The 24,988-nt window shown below is 44.3% G+C and overlaps 1 protein-coding gene across 1 annotated transcript; it reads right to left on the bottom strand.

Moving 5' to 3' along the window:
• Nucleotides 1-234: 234 nt before the first annotated feature.
• RASSF2 (Ras association domain family member 2) lies at nt 235-24,182 on the bottom strand (the record flags this gene model as incomplete). Its single annotated transcript, XM_082856433.1, has 10 exons — nt 235-330; nt 1,487-1,584; nt 2,794-2,915; nt 3,402-3,453; nt 4,928-5,029; nt 6,278-6,438; nt 15,919-16,007; nt 19,088-19,239; nt 21,842-21,917; nt 24,124-24,182. 10 exons carry the CDS (start codon nt 24,180-24,182, stop codon nt 261-263), a joined length of 981 nt encoding a protein of 326 aa, XP_082712559.1. The 3' UTR covers nt 235-260.
• Between the last annotated feature and the right edge of the window lie 806 nt (nt 24,183-24,988).

Genomic DNA, 24,988 nt, shown 5'->3' with positions numbered 1-24,988 from the left:
GTGGATGTGTACCATGTGCACACACACGTGCACACACACATTTTGGGTTCTTCTTATAATAAAAATGGAAAGTCCTCGTGAGTAAAGGAAAGGAGCAGGGAAAAAAAGGTCAGGGAGTTAGTTGTCTGCTGGCTTCTCCATGGTGGTTTGGGAGCTGGAAAGGTTTGCATTTAAACGTTTCCATGGAAGGCGCCCAGCTTCCTGTGAGTCTTCTCAGGTCAACAATGCCCTCCACGGCGTCTGGATCCCCTCCCTGTGGCTCAGATTGTTGCTGGGGTCTCGGCTATCTCCTCCAGCCTCTGCCGAATCATTAGCCGGAGCACGGTGTACCTGGGGACAGAACAGCTTCGGTGGAGAGCAGAAAGCAACACACTCCTTCTCATGACCCTCCCCCATCACTTGGGTCACAGTGTGGGCCAAGTGTCCCAACCCTTTGCTTCTCTCACTGGCCCACTCTTGAACCACTTCGTTACTTGTGTTCATTTCCACAACAGGATGAAAGGGACTGAAGAGGCTCACTCCAAGCTAATTATTTTACTATGATTAAAAAGTCTGGAGAAGAATGAGAAGGTGAAATAACAAGAACAGTAATAGGGATTCCCTCTGTTGAGTGCTTACTATGCTCAAGGTACTATGCATAGAGTATCATATAATCCTCACCTAGGCTGGACCATATGAAATTGCCATTATTTTTACCACTTTGGGGGAGCCTAAAAAAATGACAACTTCATAAGGTTCAATCTAATATCAGTATCTGCATTTTGCCAAAGACACTATAGCAACTACCAGGCATGGAGGTCCATGGCTTAGTGGTGAGTATGGTTTTTTCATCCCTTCCCTGAATTATGGTAATTCAGATACTGGAGCGGGCACTGTTAATGCAGGGCTAACGTGGCTTTGCATTGTACAGCAAAACTATTTTAAAAGTTTGGCACATAGTAAGTGTTCAATAAATGTTAACTGCTATCATATTATTATCATCAACACAGAAAATGTAGCATTGACTTTAGTGGCAAAAAAATCAATTTTTCTGCCATATCTATGAAACGCAGCTCTACTTTATGACTAAACATGACCAAAAAATAACAAAATCCTCCCCAGAACGAAGTTTTAGTACTGGACTTTTCAACCCAAATGCAATTTCCAGAAGAGAAATGTTAAAAAGGGAGAAAGGATGTGAGGAAGGGATTTTAGGGTTACTCTGCTCAAATTTCCACTGCCGAGACAACCTTCCTGAAATCCTTGGAACAATTTTATGTCCCACATCAAAATGAGAAGTTGAACGAGAAGCAGAACGACCAACACACCGATGTTTCAAGTCCCCACCTGAGATCTGAGATCTGGCATTGTCAATGGGAAGCCCCCTGAACACAGTCCCAGGCCCAGACAGCAGCTCCTCACAGCCCCTGCAAGGTTCCTGAACAGAGACTCTTCTCACTGAGGCCTCAGGAGAAACCCAACCAGCCACCCCAGGGGCTATGCTTACTTGCGCATCAGCTTCTTTACTTCCCGATCTTCTTCCTCTTGGAGCTTCTGAATGAAGCTTTTAAGGACAGGCATCTCAAACTTTATATACTGAGCCACCTGGGGAGAAAAAAGTAAGTCTGGGGTGCAAGACCCCTCCCAGCACTATTCTAATTTTTTTTGGCATCTCTCTCATATAAGGCACAAAGCCTTGGGAAATCTATTTCTGCACTAATCCGGGATTTCCTTAAAGGCAGGAGCCAAGCCTCATTCTTCTCAAGGCTGGTATAGAGTCTATGATGAAGATCACTTCATTTACATGATAACTTCATCTCATAACTTCTCATTTTTCATCTCATGTATCCAATCCCTGAGAGGTGATGTCAAACATAGAAAAGCACTTTCTCTTGTCAGGCATGCAGAGAAGACTGGAACACATAATATTCAATAAACCTCTCTGCTCTCCCCTAAGAGAAATTAAGGAACCACGGCTCAGAATGATGCTTTGTGCCTCAAGGCTCAAACAGGCATCCAAATGTGAACTGCCTCCTGAGAGGCTATAAGCCTGGGGGTGGCTCCCAGGTGAGCTGAAGTTAAGCAGCCACTCTTCCTCCCTCACCAGAACCCTCACCCTGTTCTACCAACTCTTCTCTGTGGGAGAAGTATGTTTCTTCACGCTGTTAATGGTGGGCTCAGCTATGTGACTTGCTCTGGCCAATGGAATGGGTGTGTGGATGTGATATACATAAAATCCAGGTGGGGGCTTCAAAGGAGCTTACATGGTTTCTTGCATTCCAGCCATCTGCCATGAGAAGCATACCTAGGTAGCCACTGCCTCTTACCCTCGGTCTCTGAATAAGACATGCAATGTCTACCTGAACTGAACCCACAATCTAAAGCAGAACCGCTGCTACCAGCCTACAGAATCTGGAGCAAGAAAGTAAATGTTTACTGTTGTAAGTGACTAAGACTTGGGGAAGTTTGTTGCTATAGCAAAAGCTATAAAATCACTGCTAACTCCTTGAAGTTGCTTGGAAAAGGTTTGCAGAAACTTTTCAGCCCTCTTAAGTACCCCAGAAAGCCTCAAGAAATGTATTCCTTCTATGGAAATCATTTTGTGCCTGAGCTTTCTTCCAGTTAACCCCCACAGGGCACACCCTCAACCTAGCTTCTGCATTCATTATTGTTTCAAGAAAACCTGGTGTTGAGAAATAGCAACAAAACAGGGCCTGATCATTGGTCAAAAAGCCAAGCTATACCCCAGTTGTAGTTTATCCAACCAAATCCCCCACCCTCTGGGGACAGACATCTGACTGAAAAGGGACTCACATCATAGGTGACTTCCTCCACCTGGTCCTTCTCCATCAGGAACACTTTGGAGACTTGCTCACATGGGCCCTGGAGGATCCGGGCAATCAGGGGGTAATCAGTGTTCTTCAGCTTCTGCTTCTCTGGAACCACACACAGCCAGGAGCAGCCCTGAGTTGCCTGAGGTCTTTCTCACCTTAAGTGGTTGTCAACTCAAGGGCCCAAATGGACCAGGCACCTCAGGAGATGTAGCCATACAAGTCAGGAGACTGATTTGTAAACGAACAATTCAACAGTTCAAAGCAACTGTTACCGCTCCCCTACCCCTCAACAATACTTCCATGCCTCAAGCCCTTTGGAAGATGCTGCATTGGAGAATCTGGTTTTCTCTGTGCTTTGAGAAAATCCAGTTCTTTTTTTAATAGGCAGTTATGTTTTAGGGTTAGTTTACTGACCGTATATGGCATTCCCCGGTGGACTCATCCAGCAAGCTCACCAGCCTTGGAGGCAAACAACATTTGGAAGTTTCCAAAACCCAAGCAACAAGCAAATGAGGCAGAGATTTTTTTTTTAACTTGCTATTTTGACTTAATTAAAAGTTTTAAGTATACTGTGTTCTTTATACTTACCACCACTGGTATGGACCACATACAAAGCAAACTCTTCCGCTGAGTTCTCGATCTGAATCAGGAAGGAGCAAAAGATACTTGCTGAAAGCATATATTTACATATCCTAACTGTGGCCATTTCTTCTTCTTGAACACTGCAAAGCTAAATAAATGATAGGCTCTTTTGAGGGGAGGGCTATTTATCTACAGCATTTAAAGGTGGTGAGGAAATGGGGTGGTAACATTATCAATAATAATATGTAATAAGAGCTAACATTTATTGCACCATGCCAGGCACAGTTCTAACAAACTCTACATGTTTTAACTCATCTAACATGACAACCCAGTGAGAAATAAAATATTGCTTGCCATATCAGTAAACAAAGGATGTCACAGTCATCAGCAATTGCAACCACCTCCGATGGTGAGCTGGTGAGCCCTGAGACGACTCAGGAAAGAAACAAAGAATACCTGCCATCTTGCAGCCATCAGACTGCAGCCACTCCCAACGGTGAGCCCTGAGGAAACTCAGGGTGAGAAAACAGAATACTGGCCCCCAATAGCTAAGGTGTGTATCAAAGGAATGATTTCAGTGAGCCCAGACTCTTGCATCTTTCCATATGTAGGAAAACGCTAAATTCCTTAACCTGATATATCTGATTTTCTTTAATTAACAATAATCTTTTGACATTCAGACTACCTGCCCTTTGTGACAAAACTCCTATGTATCCTAGCTTCCCCTTCACCTCCTTGGAGCAGTCCTCTCAGGGTTACTTGAGATGCTGCCTTCTGGGTTTGAAGTCCTAAGAATATTCGCTGAATAAAACATAACTCTCAACTTTTAGGTTGTGCAATTTTTTTTCAGTTGACACCAGTAATGGGGTCCTGTTAACCTTATTTTACAGATGGTGAGGCAGAAGCACAGGGAGCTTAAGTCACTTGTCCAACTCCTCCAACCAGCAGGTGATAGATAGAGATTCAAACCCAGAGCCTATGCTTTAAACCACTAGGACACACTGGCTTCTGTTAGAAATAAGAATACCTGGTTTCCAAAAGACTTAGAAGGGTATTGTGGAAAACATACAGAGCAACAGGACTTCAAAAACACTCATGCACTATAATTTTCACATCTATTGAAGGCTCATCAAAGTAGGTTCCCCAAATGCACAGAAGTCGATATGTGCACGGAGCCCTGAACCAGTCATCAGGTCCAGGGTCCTTCTCTGGAGGCCCATAAAGCACCTGAGGGCTGGTGCTTCTCAGGCTTCAGTGGCACCAGAATCCCAGTAAGCCTTGTGGAACAGGTTCCCTGGTCTCATCTCTGAGTTTCCACTTCAGTGGGTCTGATCTGGGGGAGAGGGGGGCCTGAGAACCTACTTTTCTAACAAGCTCCCAGGTGATGCTGATGTCGTGGGGTCTAAAGAACCTAAACCCTCTCTGCCCTGTGCCCCCCTTACCACACACTCTCCATAGCCCCCACCTCTACACTTTTGGGGCCCCAAGGCACACATGCCACTGTCTGAGGCCAGCCAGCAGAGGGAACTTGCCTTAAATTTGTTGAGCAGCAACTTCAGGACCTGTGGAGTGGTCATGGTGCTGTTGATGCGGACATTGGTGATGGAGCCATAGGCTGGCGTGAACACCGACGTCTGTCAATAGAGGGGTCCAGCTCAGAGTGGGTGTACAGACAAGGATGGGGCACTAAAACCCAGGTGTCCTGGCCCTGTTACCTGGGGTAAAGGGACAGGGACAATGGCACTCAACCTGTGCTCCCTGAGAGTCCTCTGTCCCTTACAACATAGAAGCATTGGGCTTTGATGTCAGTAAAGAGCCCTGGGCTTTGCCTAGCTCAGGAGCTCGCACCCACCCCACCGCAGAAGGCTTGAGGGATCTGAGCTTGCCAAATGGCAGCGCTGAGGAGGGAAAGAGGACCAGATAAGGGAGGCACTCCCTCCAAATAAAACATGCACAAAGCCCCTTCTACTACGACTTCAACATGAGGAGGTCTGTGACCACTCTTCCATGATGCACTTGTTTCTGGGGCCAGATTCAAACCAAGCAGCAGGAAGGAAGAAGAGTCAACTAGCTTGGGGTGGGGTGGGTGATCTGAGTTCTGCAGCTGTTTCAGGGCAGCCCTTAACTCACAGAGAAGTCAGGCCACATAGCAGCTGGAGGCACATGGTGCAGAAAGAGAGTAACACATGGATGGGGGGTTTCTGATGAGGGCTGTTTGTGGGGTCATCTCACATCTCACCCACTGAGCCAGGAAGAAAGGGGGCAGGGCACAACCATTAAAAGAATGACACAGCCATTAAGAACAGTATACCACAAAAACTGGTTAGAACCTACTAGGCCCAGGATGGCAGAATATTTGACTTCCAGTAGACCTTCACCTCATTATACACTCATTGTAATACATTAGCATCTAAATGACACACCCACTGGTGCCATGACAGTTCCGAGGTCGATCATAGAAGGCCAAAAAGTGGGTGGTGGCCCAATTCATGGAAATCCCCACCCCTTCTCCAAGACAGAATACTCCTCCCACTTACTAGCCTATGAAATTACCCAGCCCATAAAAACTAATCACCCCCACAGCCCAGGGCTGCTCTCATATTCCCGAACGACCCATTGCCTTGGGGCCACCGGACTCACCTGAGACCTAGGACATGACCATCCTCTTGCACCCCATTTTTTCCTACAACACCATCATTTAGGAGGGCTCCTGATCGGGAGGCCCTTATCTCTCTCAGAGCCAGCAGAGCCTGCAGCCCACTCACGACCCAAAGACTGAGTGGCTTCCCAGGAGTCTGCAGCCCTGAGGTGGCAGCTGTCCAGGAAGGGGTTTTGCCCCCACTGGAGCTGGCGCTTGCCCCCTGCCACCCTATCGCCTCTACCTTGTGGTTGTAGAAATGGCCGTTGATGGAGAAGCGGTGGCGTCTGATTCGCCGCTGGTCGCTGGGTGTCCTCACATTGCCACGACGACGTACCCCAACATCACTGCGTGTGCGCATCAGTTGTGGGGTGTCTTCCTGCAGGGACTTCAGGGCCCTGGAGTCTGAGAAGGAAGGGGAAGATGAGCTCTGTCTGCTTGGACCTGGAATGTGGCAGTGTGCACAGAGTACCCTCTTCCGGACCTATGCTACAGCACCTACAGCTTCCTCAAAAATATATTTTATAAAAACAGTATTTCCTGCTGGGGGAAAAACATGATGCATAATTTACCAAGAAGCAGTACAGTGACAAAGTTCAGAGCACAGACTCCTAGGTTCAAACCCCAGCTCCACCACTGTCATTGTAGGGGAGCAAAACTTGCTACCCCCGAATGTCTCTGGCATGCTGAAAACAATCAAGCCCCAAAAGACTGATAAATGAAATATAGCCTGCTATATCAGTAAACAAAGGATATCACGGTCATCAGAGATTGCAGCCACAGGCGATGGTGAGCTGGTTAGCTCTAAGGGGACTCAGGACGGAAAAGAACACCTGCCATCTAGCAGCCATTACACTGCAGCCACTCCCCACGGTAACCCCTGAGGAAACTCAGGACGTGAAAACACAGGATACTGGCCCCAAATAGCTGAGGTTCCTATCAAAGTAATGATTTCAATGAGCCCAGACTCTTGCATCTTCCCATACACAGAAAAGAGCTAAATTCCTTAACTTGGGATATCTGGTTTTCTTTAATTAACAATAATCTTTTGACATTCAAACTACCTGCCCTTTGTTGCAAAACTCCTATGTATCCTAGCTCCCCCTTTGCCTCCTCAGAGCAGTTCTCTCAGGGTTACTTGAGATCCTACCTTCCAGGCTTGAAGTCCTAAGAATATTCGCTGAATAAAACATAAATCTAAACTTTTAGGTTGTGAACAATTTTTCAGTCAAAAAACTCAGGAAGAAACTCTGCCTTTTCCCCTAACTGCCTAAAGAATTTAGATAGCGGGCTTATTACTGGACTAGAGTTATCACCAGAGACATCTGCAAAGAATATGGGCTAAATGTGGTGAGGGAAACTCTTAGAGATCAGAGTCCACCCTGTGTCACACTGTCTTTGCAGGCCCAGCAAACATTTGTTTACCAAACGTTTGTTTTCCATCTCCATGTGAATTGCCTTCCTCCCCTGAAGTCCCAAATCACTACCCCCAACATCCTCTTTTGTCTTTAGCTGAAGATGGCAGTTAAGGTGAGGGCATCATCAATCGGGAAGATGGCGGAAGAGTAAGACGCGGAGATCACCTTCCTCCCCACAGATACACCAGAAATACATCTACACGTGGAAAAACTCCTACAGAACATCTACTGAACGCTGGCAGAAGACCTCAGACCTCTCAAAAGGCAAGAAATTCCCCACGTACCTGGGTAGGGCAAAAGAAAAAAGAATAAACAGAGACAAAAGAATAGGAACGGGTCCTGCACCAGCGGGAGGGAGCTGTGAAGGAGGAAAAGTTTCCACACGCTAGGAAGCCCCTTCGCGGGCGGAGACTGCGGGTGGCGGAGGGGGAAAGCTTCGGAGCCACGGAGGACAGCACAGCAACAGGGGTGCGGAGGGCAAAGCGGAGAGATTCCCGTACAGAGGATCGGTGCCGACCGGCACTCACCAGCCCAAGAGGCTTGTCTGCTCACCCCGCGGGGCGGGCGGGGCTGGGAGCTGAGGCTCGGACTTCGGTCAGAGCGCAGGGAGAGGACTGGAGTTGGAGGTGTGAACACAGCCTGCAGGGGGTTAGTGCACCATGGATAGCCGGGAGGGAGTCTGGGGGAAAGTCTGGACCTGCCGAAGAGGCAAGAGACTTTTTCTTACCTCTTTGTTTTCCTGGTGCGCGAGGAGAGGGGATTAAGAGCGCTGCTTAAAGGAGCTCCAGAGACAAGCGCGAGCCGCGGCTAACAGCGCGGACCCCAGAAACGGGCATGAGACGCTAAGGCTGCTGCTGCCGCCAACAAGAAGCCTGTGTGCGAGCACAGGTCACTCTCCACACCTCCCTTCCGGGAAGCCTGTACAGCCCGCCACTGCCTGGGTCCCAGGATCCAGGGACAACTTCCCCGGGAGAACGCACTGCGCACCTCAGGCTGGTGCAACGTCCCGCCAGCCTCTGCCGCCGCAGGCTCGCCCCACATCCGCACCCCTCCCTCCCCCGGCCTGAGTGAGACAGAGCCCCCAAAGCAGCTGCTCCTTTAACCCCATCCTGTCTGAGCGAAGAACAGACGCCCTCAGGGGCCTACACGCAGAGGCGGGGCCAAATCCAAAGCTGAGCCCCAGGAGCTGTGCGAACAAAGAAGAGAAAGGGAAATCTCTCCCAGCAACCTCAGAAGCATCAGATTAAAGCTCCACAGTCAACTTGATGTACCCTGCATCTGTGGAATACCTGAATAGACAACGAATCATCCCAAATTGAGGAGGTGGACATTGAGAGCAAGATTTATTATTTTTTCTCCTTTTCCTCTTTTTGTGAGTGTGTATGTGTATGCTTCTGTGTGAGATTTTGTCTGTATAGCTTTGCTGTCACCATTTGTCCTAGGGTTCTTCTATCCGTCCTTTTTTTTTTTCTTTAAAAACATTTTTTTCTTAATAATTATTTATTTTAATAACTTTATTTTGTTTTATCTTACTTTATTTTATTTTATCCTCTTTCTTGCTTTTCTTCCTTTCTTCCTTCCTTCCTTCCTTCCTTCCTTCCTTCCTTCTTTCTACTTTTTCTCCCTTTTATTCTGAGCCGTGTGGATGAAAGGCTCTTGGTGCTGCAGCCAGGAGTCAGTGCTGTGCCTCTGAGGTGGGAGAGCCAACTTCAGGACACTGGTCCACAAGAGACCTCCCAGCTCCACATAATATCAAACGGCAAAAATCTCCCAGAGATCTCCATCTCAACACCAGCACCCAGCTTCACTCAACGACCAGCAAGCTACAGTGCTGGACACCCTATGACAAACAACTAGCAAGACAGAAACACAACCCCACCCATTAGCACAAAGGTTGCCTAAAATCATAATAAGTCCACAGACACCCCAAAATACACCACCAGATGTGGACCTGCCCACCAGAAAGACAAGATCCAGCCTCATCCACCAGAACACAGGCACTAGTCCCCTCCACCAGGAAGTCTACACAACCCACTGAACCAACCTTACCCCCTGGGGACAGACACCAAAAACAACGGGAACTACGAACCTGCAGCCTGCAAAAAGGAGACCCCAAACACAGTAAGATAAGCAAAATGAGAAGATAGAAAAACACACAGAAGATGAAGGAGCAAGATAAAAACCCACCAGACCTAACAAATGAAGAGGAAATAGGCAGTCTACCTGAAAAAGAATTCAGAGTAATGATAGTAAAGATGATCCAAAATCTTGCAAATAGAATAGAGAAAATGCAAGAAACATTTAACAAGGACCTAGAAGAACTAAAGATGAAACAAGCAACGATGAACAACACAATAAATGAAATTAAAAATACTCTAGATGGGATCAATAGCAGAATAACCGAGGCAGAAGAACGGATAAGTAACCTGGAAGATAAAATAGTGGAAATAACTACTGCAGAGCAGACTAAAGAAAAAAGAATGAAAAGAACTGAGGACAGTCTCAGAGACCTCTGGAACAACATTAAATGCACCAACATTCAAGTTATAGGGGTTCCAGAAGAAGAAGAGAAAAAGAAAGGAACTGAGAAAATATTTGAAGAGATTATAGTTGAAAACTTCCCTAATATGGGAAAGGAAATAGTTAATCAAGTCCAGGAAGCATAGAGAGTCCCATACAGGGTAAATACAAGGAGAAACATGCCAAGACACATATTAATCAAACTGTCAAAAATTAAATACAGGGCTTCCCTGGTGGGGCAGTGGTTGAGGGTCCGCCTGCCGATGCAGGGGACACGGGTTCGTGCCCTGGTCCAGGAGGATCCCAAATGCCACAGAGCGGCCAGGCCTGTGGGCCACGGCCGCTGGGCCTGTGCGTCCGGAGCCTGTGCTCCCCGGTGGGAGAGGCTGCAGCAGTGAGAGGCCCGCGTAGCACAAAAAAAAAAAAAAAAACAATTAAATACAAAGAAAACATATTAAAAGCAGCAAGGGAAAAACAACATATAACACACAAGGGAATCCCCATAAGGTTAACAGCTGATCTTTCAGCAGCAAGTCTGCAAGCCAGAAGGGACTGGCAGGACATATTTAAAGTGATGAAGGAGAAAAAGCTACAACCAAGATTACTCTACCAAGCAAGGATCTCATTCAGATTTGATGGAGAAATTAAAACCTTTACAGACAAGCAAAAGCTGAGAGAGTTCAGCACCACCAAACCAGCTTTACAACAAGTGCTACAGGAACTTCTCTAGGCAAGAAACACAAGAGAAGGAAAAGACCTACAATAACCCAAAACAATTTAGAAAATGGGAATAGGAACATACATATCGATAATTACCTTAAATATAAATGGATTAAATGCTCCCACCAAAAGACACAGATTGGCTGAATGGATACATGAACAAGACCCATATATATGCTGTCTACAAGAGACCCAATTCAGACCTAGAGACACATACAGACTGAAAGTGAGGGGATGGAAAAAGATATTCCATGGAAATGGAAACCAAAAGAAAGCTGGAGTAGCAATTCTCATATCAGACAAAATAGACTTTAAAATAAAGATTATTAGAAGAGACAAAGAAGGACACTACATAATGATCAAGGGATCGATCCAAGAAGGAAAAATAGCGATTGTAAATATTTATGCACCCAACAAAGGAGCACCTCAATACATAAGGCAAATACTAACAGCCATAAAAGGGGAAATCGACAGTAACACATTCATAGTAGGGGACTTTAACACCCCACTTTCACCAATGGACAGATCATCCAAAATGAAAACAAATAAGGAAACACAAGCTTTAAATGATACATTAAATAGACGGATTTAATTGATATTTATAGGACATTCCATCCAAAAACAACAGAATACACTATTTTCTCAAGTGCTCATGGAATATTCTCCAGGATAGATCATATCTTGGGTCATAAATCAAGCCTTGGTAAATTTAAGAAAATTGAAATTGTATCAAGTATCTTTTCCGACCACAATGCTATGAGACTAGATATCAATTACAGGAAAAGATCTGTAAAAAATACAAACTATGGAGGCTAAACAATACACTACTTAATAACGAAGTGATCACTGAAGAAATCAAAGAGAAAAATAAAAAAATACCTAGAAACAAACGACAATGGACACACAACGACCCAAAACCTATGGGATGCAGCAAACGCAGTTTAAGAGGGAAGTTTATAGCAATACAATCCTACCTTAAGAAACAGGAAACATCTCGAATGAACAACCTAACCTTGCACCTAAAGCAATTAGAGAAAGAAGGACAAAAAAACGCCAAAGTTAGCAGAAGGAAAGAAATCATAAAGATCAGATCAGAAATAAATGGAAAAGAAATGAAGGAAACGATAGCAAAGATCAATAAAACTAAAAGCTGGTTCTTTGAGAAGATAAACAAAATTGATAAACCATTAGCCAGACTCATCAAAAAAAAAAAAGGGAGAAGACTCATATCAATAGAATTAGAAATGAAAAAGAAGTAACAAATGACACTGCAGAAATACAAAAGATCATGAGAGATTACTACAAGCAACTCTGCCAATAAAATGGACAACCTGGAAGAAATGGACAAATTCTTAGAAATGCACAACCTGCCAAGACTGAATCAGGAAGAAATAGAAAATATGAACAGACCAATCACAAGCACTGAAATTGAAACTGTGATTAAAAATCTTCCAACAAACAAAAGCTCAGGACCAGATGGCTTCACAGGCAAATTCTATCAAACATTTAGAGAAGAGCTAACACCTATCCTTCTCAAACTCTTCCAAAATATAGCAGAGAGAGGAACACTCCCAAACTCATTCTACAAGGCCACCATCACACTGATACCAAAACCAGACAAATATGTCACAAAGAAAACTATAGGCCAATATCACTGATGAACATAGATGCAAAAATCCTCAACAAAATACTAGCAAACAGAATCCAACAGCACATTAAAAGGATCATACACCATGATCAAGTGGGGTTTATTCCAGGAATGCAAGGATTCTTCAATATACGCAAATCAATCAATGTGATACACCATATTAACAAGTTGAAGGAGAAAAACCATATGATCATCTCAATAAATGCAGAGAAAGCTTTTGACAAAATTCAACACCCATTTATGATAAAAACCCTGCAGAAAGTAGGCATAGAGGGAACTTTCCTCAACATAATAAAGGCCATATATGACAAACCCACAGCCAATATCATCCTCAATGGTGAAAAACTGAAAGCATTTCCACTAAGATCAGGAATAAGACAAGGTTGCCCACTCTCACCACTCTTATTCAACATAGTTTTGGAAGTTTTAGCCACAGCAATCAGAGAAGAAAAAGAAATAAAAGAATCCAAATCGGAAAAGAGAAGTAAAGCTGTCACTGTTTTGCAGATGACATGATACTGTACATAGAGAATCCTAAAGATGCTACCAGAAAACTACTAGAGCTAATCAATGAATTTGGTAAAGTAGCAGGATACAAAATTAATGCACAGAAATCTCTTGCATTCCTATACACTAATGATGAAAATCTGAAAGTGAAATCAAGAAAACACTCTCATTTACCATTGCAACAAAAAGAATAAAATATCTGGAAATAAACCTACCTAAGGAGACAAAAGACCTGTATGCAGAAAATCATAAGACACTGATTAAAGAAATTAAAGATGATACAAGCAGATGGAGAGATATACCATGTTCATGGATTGGAAGAATCAACACTGTGAAAATGACTCTACTACTCAAAGCAAACTACAGATTCAATGCAATCCCTATCAAACTACCACTGGCATGTTTCACAGACCCAGAACAAAAAATTTCACAATTTTTATGGAAACACAAAAGACCCCGAATAGTCAAAGCAATCTTGAGAACGAAAAATGGAGCTGGAGGAATCAGGCTCCCTGACTTCAGACTATACTACAAAGCTACAGTAATCAAGACAGTAGGGTACTGGCACAAAAATAGAAATATAGATCAATGGAACAGGATAGAAAGCCCAGAGATAAACCCACACACATATGGTCACCTTGTCTTTGATAAAGGAGGGAGTAATATGCAGTCGAGAAAGGGCAGCCTATTCAATAAGTGGTGCTGTGAAAACTGGACAGGTACATATAAAAGTATGAGATTAGAACACTCCGTAACACCATACACAAAAATAAGCTCAAAATGGATTAAAGACCTAAATGTAAGGCTAGATACTATCAAACTCTTAGAGGAAAACATAGGCAGAACACTCTATGACATAAATCACAGCAAGATCCTTTTTGACCCACCTCCCAGAGAAATGGAAATAAAAACAAAAATAAACAAATGGGACCTAATGAAACTTCAAAGCTTTTGCACAGCAAAGGAAACCATAAACAAGACCAAAAGACAACCCTCAGAATGGGAGAAAATATTTGCAAATGAAACAACTGACAAAGGATTCATCTCCAAAATTTACAAGCAGCTCATGCAGCTCAGTAACAAAAAAACAAACAACCCAATCCAAAAATGGGCAGAAGACCTAAACAGACATTTCTCCAAAGAAGATATACAGACTGCCAATAAACACATGAAAGAATGCTCAATGTCATTAATCATTAGAGAAATGCAAATCAAAACTACAATGAGATATCATCTCACACCAGTCAGAATGGCAATCATCAAAAAATCTAGAAACAATAACTGCTGGAGAGGATGTGGAGAAAAGGAAACACTCTTGCACTGCTGGTGGGAATGTGAATTGGTACAGCCACTATGGAGAACAGTATGGAGGTTCCTTAAAAAACTACAAATAGAACTACCATGTGACCCAGCAATCTCACTACTGGGCATATACCCTGAGAAAACCATAATTCAAAAAGAGTCATGTACCAAAATGTTCATTGCAGCTCTATTTACGATAGCCAGGAGATGGAAACAACCTAAGTGTCCATCATCGGATGAATGGGTAAAGAAGATGTGGCACATATATACAATGGAATATTACTCAGCCATAAAAAGAAACGAAACTGAGTTATTTGTAGTGAGGTGGATGGACCTAGAGTCTGTCATACAGAGTGAAGTAAGTCAGAAAGAGAAAGACAAATACTGTATGCTAACACATATACATGGAATTTAAGAAAAAAAAATGTCATGAAGAACCTAGGGGTAAGACGAGAATAAAGACACAGACCTACTAGAGAATGGACTTGAGGATATGGGGAGGGGGAAGGGTAAGCTGTGACAAAGTGAGAGAGTGGCATAGACATATATACACTACCAAACGTAAAATAGATAGCTAGTGGGAAGCAGCCGCAAAGCACAGGGAGATCAGCTCGGTGCTTTGTGACCACCTGGATGGGTGGGATAGGGAGAGTGGGAGGGAGGGAGACGCAAGAGGGAGGAGATATGGCAATATATGTATATGTATAACTGATTCACTTTGTTATAAAGCAGAAACTAACACACCATTGTAAAGCAATTATACTCCAATAAAGATGTAAAAAAATAAAAAAATAAAATAAATTTCAAACACAGACACAAAAATAGGTGAGGGCATCAACCATTTTGGTGAGTTACTCAGTTTTTCTGGGTCTCTCCCAAGTTTACATGTTATTAAACTTTTGTTTGATTTTCTCCTGTTAATCTGTCTCATGTCAATTTAATTCTTAGACCAGCCAGAAGAACCTAGAAGGTAGAGAAAACTGTCTTCCTTCCCAACACCATATATCACTAACTCTCTGTGCCTCAGTTTCCTCATCCATACAATGGGGATAACAATAGCACCCACCTCATGAGATTGTTGTGAGGGTATAAATAAGTTAATTCATTTAAAGCGCTTAGAACAATGTCTGCACAGGATAAGCACAATATAAGGACTTGCAAGATAATGTCGAACTGACAATATCTAACAAAATTGCAAATGCACATAGTCTCAGATCCAGAAATTCGATTTCAAAGAATCCTACAGACACTGACAAATGTGTGAAATGAGACATGTATAAGGACACTCTACACTTTTGTTTGTCTAAAAGACTAAAGATGACTTAAATGTTTATCAATAGGGAGCAATTAAATTATTATTTTTTTCATACAATGTAATACAGCAGAGCTGTAAAGAATGCAGAAGTTCTCCATGGGTTTGTATGGAACAATCCTCAAGACAAACTAATAGAAAAGGGATGTGCAAAATGCAGCCACTTACATTAAAATGGGAAGAAAAGAAATGACATCCAACCATTAAGCTTTGTTGGTGTGTATTTCCTTGTGATTGCAAAGAGTATCTTGGGAAGAATGCCTTCAGTTTGCTTCTAGGGAGGGAAACTCAGTGGGTGGATGAGATGGGAAACTTTCAATTCTTTTTTTTTAATAAGTTTTGAATATTGAACCGTGTGAATTTTGTTTTCAAAACATAAGTAACAGTGAACAACATTCATCACATCAGTCTTCACACAGTCGGCCCCAAACTAGAGGATCCTCCCACCATGCATGTACCTGTGGGACTTGATGTCTGATCATTCTCAGGCAGGGCATCCACCTCTGAGATTGGAATGTTGGGCATGGTGAGGGGCTTCAGGATAGTGCTGGTGAGCAGAAAACAAACAAAAGGTTCAGCCCCTGCAGAAGAACGCCCCCAGTCCCACCCCACCCCACTCATACAAAGGGAGCACTTGGCCTGTGCAAGGCTGGGTACCAGCACACAGCAGGTCACAAAGGACATGGTAGGCTGTGCTGAGTGTCTCACGAGGCTGGTCCAGTTCCTGGGCTAAGCACTGGGCAGGGAAGGGGAGTTCTGGAGGGAGAAAATGCTTGTTCCCAGTATTTGCAGCAACATGAAGTCCAGGACAGAGAACAACAAAGAACACCTGTGTGGTGCCTGTGCTGAGTTTCTAAGCACGTACAAATTCTATAGCTTATTTAGAAAACCCTAATAATGGTCATTTACTTCTAGGGACAAGATTCTAGTTCAGACCCACTTCTGTTGGAGGAATAACTCAGAAATTGCTTCTACCATCTAGCAGGAATGGAAAGTAATAGGTTGGCTGCTACAAGAGTCAGGGCAGCTTTGGAAGTGGCCCTGATGGCAGTGTTCTCAGGGTTGCTGGAGAAAGGGTCACAAGCAGGCAATCTGAGTTGAGACCTGGTATTGCTATGATAGCTGGAAAATACTCCTCAAAGCCTAAAAGTACAGTGGCAGTTCAGAGAAACACATCGAAAATCAACAGAGGATTTGGCCAGAAAGGAGACTAATATTTAACCAATTAGGACCATCCCATGTTGAGAAGAATGCAGGTGCCCTGGTGACACAAAGCAGACCCTGTGGGGGCTTCCCAGGAACAGACCCCTGTATCCCGCTCCTCTTGTTTGTAAAAAAGCTTTAGCCTCCTAGGCCTTCCCTGAGTTCCAAAGAACAAATTTAATCAGAGAAGTGAGAAAATGCAGAAACTAAGGAAAAGAGTCAAGCAAGACAAAATATTGATAATAACAGTTTAGCCAAAAAACAAAGTCAAGGACATTTAGTTCCTCCTCAAGGGCTATAGATAGTACCCTGAGCCATGTCCATGAGTTGCTTTGCAAATATTAAAAGTATCTTCTTACACCAGGTGTAAGAAGTTAACTGCATTCTGACCACAAGCAGGTAAACCCCAAACCCCTTGGAACCAGATGATGTTGACTCCTGAAATACCACCCAGTTACCTCACCAGCAATTAATCAGAAGAGCATCTACCACCCTGCGACCCTCTCCCCTCACCTTGCCTTTAAAAACTCTCCGATGAAAGCCATCGGAGAGTTCGGGTTTTTTGAGCATTAACTGCCTGGACTCCTTGCTTGGACCTGCAATAAACGCAGCACTTTCCTTCACCACAACCTGGTGTCACTAAATTGGCTTTACTGCACGTAGATGAGCAGACCCAAGTGTGGTTTGGTAACACTGGGACTCAGCAGAGATAGGATAATTTTTTTTTTTTTGGTCACATCATGTGGCTTGTGGGATCTTAGTTCTAAGACCAGGGATTGAACCTGGGCCATCTGCAATGAGAATGCAGAGTCCTAATTACTGGACACCAGGGAAATCCCAAGGGATGCTAATTTTAAGTGAAGACAATTTAAAATTGAAAATCTGAAAGAACTGCCTATTGTATTATAACCAGTGGGCTTCTGAGCCCCAGAATGAAACTGAGCAGAGCCTCTCAGGAATGGTGAACTTTTGGCACCCATAGCAGCCCCTTCCCACTCCCTTGTCCAAAGCACTCTTTATTGCCAAAGCAGAAACTGGTCTCAGCATGCTTCTTAACACAGTGGTTCAGGCATTCACTTTATTATAGCAGGCACTGGGACAACATTATTTACCATTCCTGAAAACTCAAAGTATTTGCAGGTTTCAAGAACCAACCAAGACCAGCTTGATGCCACAGGGAATGGAAAAGAAATAAGTGTATAGCATGAAAGACCCCTTAGTAGGCCAGCCAAAGGCCACATGGTCAAGTGGAATTTTAAAAATCATTTCACTTAGGAAACAGAATGTAACACCCCAGGGCCTGGGCTGGTGCTGTGGAAAGGGTTTGGCCCACTCGAAACCAAATACAGTGAAAGTGCTGAAAACAAAGCAGAGTATAAAACCGGCAAAGTTAGATGAAACCAGAGAACCTTGACTGGACGCCCTGGCGCTGATGGGACAGGCAAAGATTTTCCTCCTTAAATTCCCTTGGAAAGAAACCAGATCAGTAACAGGCTTTGGCCACATTGTAGGTTTCTCTCAACTTTAGCAAAGAATAGATTTGGCTGTGGAGTTTAACAAAATGTTCAGTGGGGTCAACAGAAAGGGCTTGGTTCTTACTTAAAACAGAAAAAACATCACTGTGGTTTGGCTGAACGGTTGGCGCACTCCACCCACGCTCTGGCCCCAAGGCATTCAGTATCAGCAAATTTTAGGATGGAACAAGGGATAGTCACTTGATCCTAAAAACTGAAGCCCCAGAAAGACAGTAAAGAGGGTGTGCCTTACTAGATGCATTGAACTACTCATTTGGCTACAGGGAGGAACAGGCTTAGTCTTCACAGACCTTCCAGTGGGAACCAAGGAGAGGGGACCTCTCAAGACCATCACGCCACCACCCAACTCCAGGTGTGGCCTGAAGCAGACCTTGCTTGGCTGGCTTGGACAGGACCTGATATTCTTTTTCCTCTTCCAGGTTCCCCTCAGACACAGAGAGCTTTGGACAGAAGTTTTGAGCCCTAAATGTCTCTGGGGTGGGGTCGTTCTATAAGGAGTGGTCCCAGTGGGGAGGATGCTGGGGCATCAGGTGTTCTTTCAGAAATCTGCAGACTGGGCCTGGCTGGCCACTACGATACCCCTCAGAGACTAGGGGTCTCCACGCTGGGGAAGGCATGCTGCTCACCCAGGCCTTAGTGCTTCTCCTCTCTGACTCAGCATCTCCCCTCATCACTCTGACTCTCACTCAGTGATTGTGGTGACAGGCATGGAAGCCCAATAACACCAACATACACCCCTTTCTCCTCATCCCAAGTCGAAGGCAGGGGGCAGTGGGAATAGGTGCTGGGATCAAGGCTTGCTGGAAGAAGGTGGAATTTACCTGCTTGAGAATAGATGGAACCCCCAGATACCCCTGGTCACCCCCCAGTCCCATCTCTCTTCACTCACCCCTGAGCTCCTAAGTTACAGCCGGAGTGCCAAGAGGAAGAGGATGGAGGAGGGCGAATGCGTTCATTGTCATCCTGCATTTGTAGACGAATGGGCCGGCGCAGCCCCCAGGAGATGTTCAGCAGCCCCTCCACGATGAACTCATCTTCTTCCTGCCACAAAACAATTGGCAGGGTGAGCCCAGAAAAGCCTCAAGGAAGCCAGCACCATGTTGTTGGGGGTAACTGACAGCATCCTTGATGTGTCCAGCTGGGTGCACCCAAGTTACAGTCACACCCCAGCTCCAAGACACTCTCTCCACTTGTAAACTACCCCTGAGGCTCTGAAGCTGACCTCAGAGGTCAGGGCAAAGTTGCCTCAAAATTCATAGACATGTGCAAATTATAACAATGTTTTTTGTTGTTTTTATACTAATGACTTTAAAGAAATTAACTACATTTTCTTTTCTTTTTAAATTTATTTTTAGCTGCGTTGGGTCTTCGTTCCTGTGTGCGGGCTTTCTCTAGTTGCGGCGAGTGGGGGCTACTCTTCATTACGATGCATGGGCTTTTCATTGCGGTGGCTTCTCTTGTTGTGGAGCATGGGCTCTAGGCTTTAGTAGATGTGGCACACAGCCTCAGTAGTTGTGGCTCGCGGGCTCTAGAGTGCAGGCTCAGTAGTTGTGGCGCATGGACTTAGTTGCTCTGCAGCATGTGGGATCTTCCCAGACCAGGGCTTGAACCCGTGTCCCCTGCATTGGCAGGCAGATTCTGAACCACTGTGCCACCAGGGAAGTCCAATTACATTTCTTAAAGTATGTGAGACTAACCCTGCTAACAGAAGCAAGAGCTAAAACCTTAAACTAGCTACTTTCCCCTCCCCTACTATGGAAAGTGATGTGTCTTTAGCTATAACATGTTATATGTTAATCTGACCCACTGGTTGAAGGAGATTTAAAGTAATATTTCCTCAAGTTTGTTTAACAGAATACTAGCTCCTCTACCAGATCAATTGTTACCTTAAAAAGAGTTTCGTGTGATCATGAGTTGGGAGATGATGTGTTAATCAGATTTCTTAACAGCAGAACTTCCCAGGCCAATAATTAGCTAATGTGCTACATAACAACTCTCCAAGAGGTGAATAAATCCTGTAAGAATTCCAACTTTATACTCAAGGGTTGTTGACTGATAAGAATTTAAATGTGAAACGCTTCTAAAAACATTTGCATGTTTTATCCCAAAGAAGTGGATCTCACTAATCACCATAAAACCTTTTAATCACCTATAGGACACATCTCAGAAAAGCTGTTTAACGACCAAAATCTTGCTAATGGTCCAGCCACTAATTAGTAGAGGGTTTGAGGACAATGCCTAAAGGGTCAGGTTTTCTTTCTAGAGTTTCAGAAAAACCTTTCTGAACCCATGTTTTTTTGTTTTTGTTTATTTATTTATTTATTTATTTATGGCTGTGTTGGGTCTTTGTTTCTGTGTGAGGGCTGTCTCTAGTTGCAGCAAGCGGGGGCCACTTTTCATCGTGGTGCGCGGGCCTCTCACTGTCGCGGCCTCTCTTGTTACGGAGCACAGGCTCCAGACGCACAGGCTCAGTAATTGTGGCTCACGGGCCCAGTTGCTCCATGGCATGTGGGATCTTCCCAGACCAGGGCTCGAACCCGTGTCCCCTGCATGAACCCATGTTTTATAAGCAGGCCAAGACCTGATATCTGGGCTATGGCCACATCTTCAGGACAAGCCACATAAATGAAGATGATACTTGTTCACTGAACAACTAACCTGGGCCCCAGGATCATCCTTAGAGAGGGAGGGGGTAATAAAGAAGGCAGGAGAAGAGTGCAGCAACTTTAGGGCATTTGGGGATCTTAGGGAGAAAAGCTTTATTTAAGCACAGGTCATATATGGCCTTCTAGCTGGTCAAGTTTGGCATCATTAGTTTATATCACATGATTGTAGGGCAGAATTTAACCCAAAGTAGGACTTTGCCTATGTGGTGTGGTTTGAGGCACATACAAAAAGCCACTACATAGTATTCCCAACCAGCCTGCCTTAGTAGCTGAACTTCTGCCATCTGGATATCCGTTTGTTTCTATGAATTAAATCCCCATGGCTTGACAACCTGAAAATGTGTTTAGAAGGGTATTACACACAACTTCTTATCAGTCAAGGACATTTGAGTATATATTACTCCACCATCTATCTGAAACAGGCTTTACAGAAATGGATACAGTATGAATAAGCTTAGATTCAGGATGGGGGCTGGGGAAAGACAGATGGATAACAAAGAACACTCCAAGAAGGCACTCGAGGAAGGCTGCTACAGTTGTGGGGAAGGGCCAAGAGTTACCACCCAGAGCTTATGTAACTTGTCCAGGTTGCTTCAGCAATAGGACATGGGCCCAGATGTGTCAACGTAGAGGACTGTGTGAAGTTCCTGAATTGCCCCAAAGGAGGAAGGCTGCTTGAGAGTTAGCTGAAAGAGTCATTTCATGAAAGGGAGGGTTCTTTTTTTGAGGCTGGCGCTAGCCCAGCCACACAGCCGCAGCAATGTCTCCAGAACAGAAAAGCTCATCCTTTTTAGAACAAATTTGGTCCTGGGGTCTCCTTCTGAAGAACTCTAGGGACTCCCAATAACATCACTAGCATCGAGAGGCTCCTCACTGTGGCAGGAGAGGCAGGGACTCTCAGACCAGGAGACGTGGAGACAAAGACTGGGCTGGCCACCAGGGAAGGAGCCTCACAGATCTTCCTTGGGACTCCTTACCTCACGATGTCGGAGCTGCAAATTCTGGCCTTCATAGTACAAGTTGTAGGTCTTCAGATGCAGAAGAAGTTCGTTCCTTAAGGGAAAAATACAAGAGGTGTCACAATCTCAGGTGAAGCCACTTATTCCCTCTTTTTCTCACCTCTAAGCTGGCCTTCAGTCATTCCAGTCTGGGTGTTTGTCTACATGTGTACATATACACATACACACACCCAGAGTTCAAGGTCAAGGTCAAGAGTAAATACTACCTAGAACAGACTGGATGTAAAGAGCAACTCCAGAAAACCAACGCAGGTCTGGTCTGCTGACAAAGGTTGGCATCTCTCACAACACTCCCCAAACCCAAGCTAAATATGCAGGCCTTAATAAATCACAGATTCATAGAGGCAAACACACTTCAAAAGCCCATAGACAGGATTTCTCCAGCCTCTCCACAGCATTTCCTCCCTCACACATGCTGAGTGAGGAGGGGACAATCACTACAAACCTTCACAAGACTCAGAAACTCCTAGAATTTCAGAAAGTTAAAGGGACAGGCCTGGGTCCCACTGGCTTATGCTTCATTGACATGACCTTATCATGTGTTTAAAAATTTACTGACTCCCATCAAGAGTGGAACAGATGAATAAAGGCAGCTATGGTCACACAATGGAGCAGCAATGAGAATATGAATGAACTACACATAACACGGATGAATCTCAAAGATATTACGCTGAGTGAAAGAAGCCAGACACAAAAGAGCACATATTGTATGATTCCATTTATATGAATTCAGAATTCAGACAGTGGTTCACCTTTGGGAGTGGTGACTAGAAGTGGGCATGAGGGGGCTTCTGAATCCTAGCAATGTACCCTTCTAGGTGCTTTTATCTTTTTAATCTATTCTAGGTGCTTTTAGTTTATAAAAATATTTTTTAAAAACCTTACAAGGCCTCTAAATACTGGTTTCCAAGTGGCCCCCTGGGAGCACAGCTCTACTAAATGTGAGAGAGCATGTCACACCCTTTGTGATCAGAGTGAGAGCTGTCAAACCTGAAAATGCTGTGATCAAGTTTTATCTGAAAGTGAATGAGGGGAGGCCTGGGAAGGGCTTGAGGAGGCTGAGGTGTGTTCTTTTGCCTATACTCAGGCAAGAGGCAAGGGAGTTCAGTCGCTCTAAGTCCAGCCATTCAATGGAGAGATTTGGGGCCACACAGGAGGTCAAAACTGGCTGGAAACTCCAAGAAGTTCCAGACAAGTTAAACCTAGATAAGCTGGAGTGAATTAGCAAAAAATGTGACTCCAAATAACCTAAAACAAAAGCTGTTTGATACTTTTGAACACAAAGATCTGAAACTAGGATTTAAAAGTACTGGTCAGTAGAAGCCCAGGGGAAATCCATCAGTGAAGAGATGAGTATGATCCACAGCTCACACAACGGTGTGCCTGTGTATGGCCAAGTGTGTCTAAAGGAATTCAAACAATTTGGTCTCAAATAAATTAAACATTTCATTAAGATAGAGAAAAATATGTACAAATCCCTGTGCAGAATGTAAAAATATATCTGCAAACTTATAATTTAAAAAAGTCTATTTTGGCTTAGGCCCTGCCATATCAGCAAAAATCTGAGTTCAAAAGACTTTAGTGCATATAAAGCAATGAAACTGTCTCCTGCTATTCAGGGGGCACCTGTGCCCACTTTAGCCAGAACCCCAGCAGCACAGGGACACAACCCAGCCAGGACTTCCCTGGGGTATACCACAGACAAGACAGTGAGCAGCCAGCACCAACTCCTCCTCCTGGAAGCCCTCCAGGACATCATCTCTTTTGAAGCCCTAAGGGTGCCATGTCCTAAAGACCTCCTTAACTTCACTCTCTATGGCCAGGCTCTGGGGGCATGTTTTTTTTGTTTTTTGTGTTTTTTTTGCGGTACGCGGGCCTCTCACTGCTGTGGTCTCTCCTGTTGCGGAGCACAGGCTCCAGACGCGCAGGCTCAGCGGCCATGGCTCACGGGCCCAGCCGCTCTGCGGCATGTGGGATCCTCCCGGACCGGGGCACGAACCCGTGTCCCCTGCATCGGCAGGCGGACTCTCAACCACTGCGCCACCAGGGAAGCCCCATGGGGGCATGTTTTTTATCTATAGCAGCAACCTTGCTGATGCTCTCACTAGTCCACACTCAGTTGCTTTCTCCTTCTCACACACATGAGCTCCTCTCATGCACAGAGGAGGTTCCTCTGCCAGTGGCTTCCATTGACATGGGACTGGCCACTGCAAACACAATACCATAGCAAAAAATCTTACTTGGAAATGTATTTATCTTGTCCACATGGGACTAGGGAAGTTTGGTGACTGTAGTCCATTCTTCCTTTCTCTTTTCATCAGACGAGAGGCCTATATTTGAAAGGTGAAGACAGAGGTTAAAGTCAGGTTGTGTCCTTAGGAACTCAGCAGACCATGTACCAGAGGCGGGGAGCACATGGCTCTCTGTCCCTGCCCCAGATCCACAGCTCGAGCAGCCCAACACTGACCCAGGGAAATGCCACACTGCTGGCTGCTGCCACTGCTCGCCAAAGCCTCTGAGAAAAATCCCACTTGATCATGGTGTATGATCCTTTTAATGCACTGTTGAAATTCAGTTTGCCAGTATTTTGTTGAGAATTTTTATATTTTCTTTCATCTAGTATTTCAGCCTGCAGTATTTTTTTTTTAATTGTAATGTCCTTATCTGGCTTTGGGATCTGGCATTGTAAAATGAGTTTGGGAGTGTTCCATCTTCTTCAATTTTTTGGTAAGAGTTTGAGAAGGATCAGTATTAACTCTTCTTTAGATGTTTGGTAGAATTCACCAATGAAACCATCTGGTCTTGGGGCTTTTCTTTGTTGGGAGGCTTTAGACTGCGGATGTTCAATATCACTAATCATCAGGGAAACGTAAGTCTTGCAAACTATTATATAAAGGATGGATAAACAACGACGTCCTACTGTATAGCACTGGGAACTATATTCAACATCGTGTGATAAACCATAATGGAAAAAATATGAAAAAGAATACATATGTGTATAACTGAGTCACTTTGATGAATGGCTATCATCAAAAAGACATGAGACAACAAGTGTTGGTGAGGATGCAGAGAAACTGAAACACTTGTGCACTATTGGTGGGAATT

Source organism: Leucopleurus acutus (genome assembly GCF_964270905.1).
Source record: "Leucopleurus acutus genome assembly, chromosome: 16".
Taxonomy (NCBI): domain Eukaryota; kingdom Metazoa; phylum Chordata; class Mammalia; order Artiodactyla; family Delphinidae; genus Leucopleurus; species Leucopleurus acutus.
This window is presented reverse-complemented; position numbering and strand designations above follow the sequence as displayed.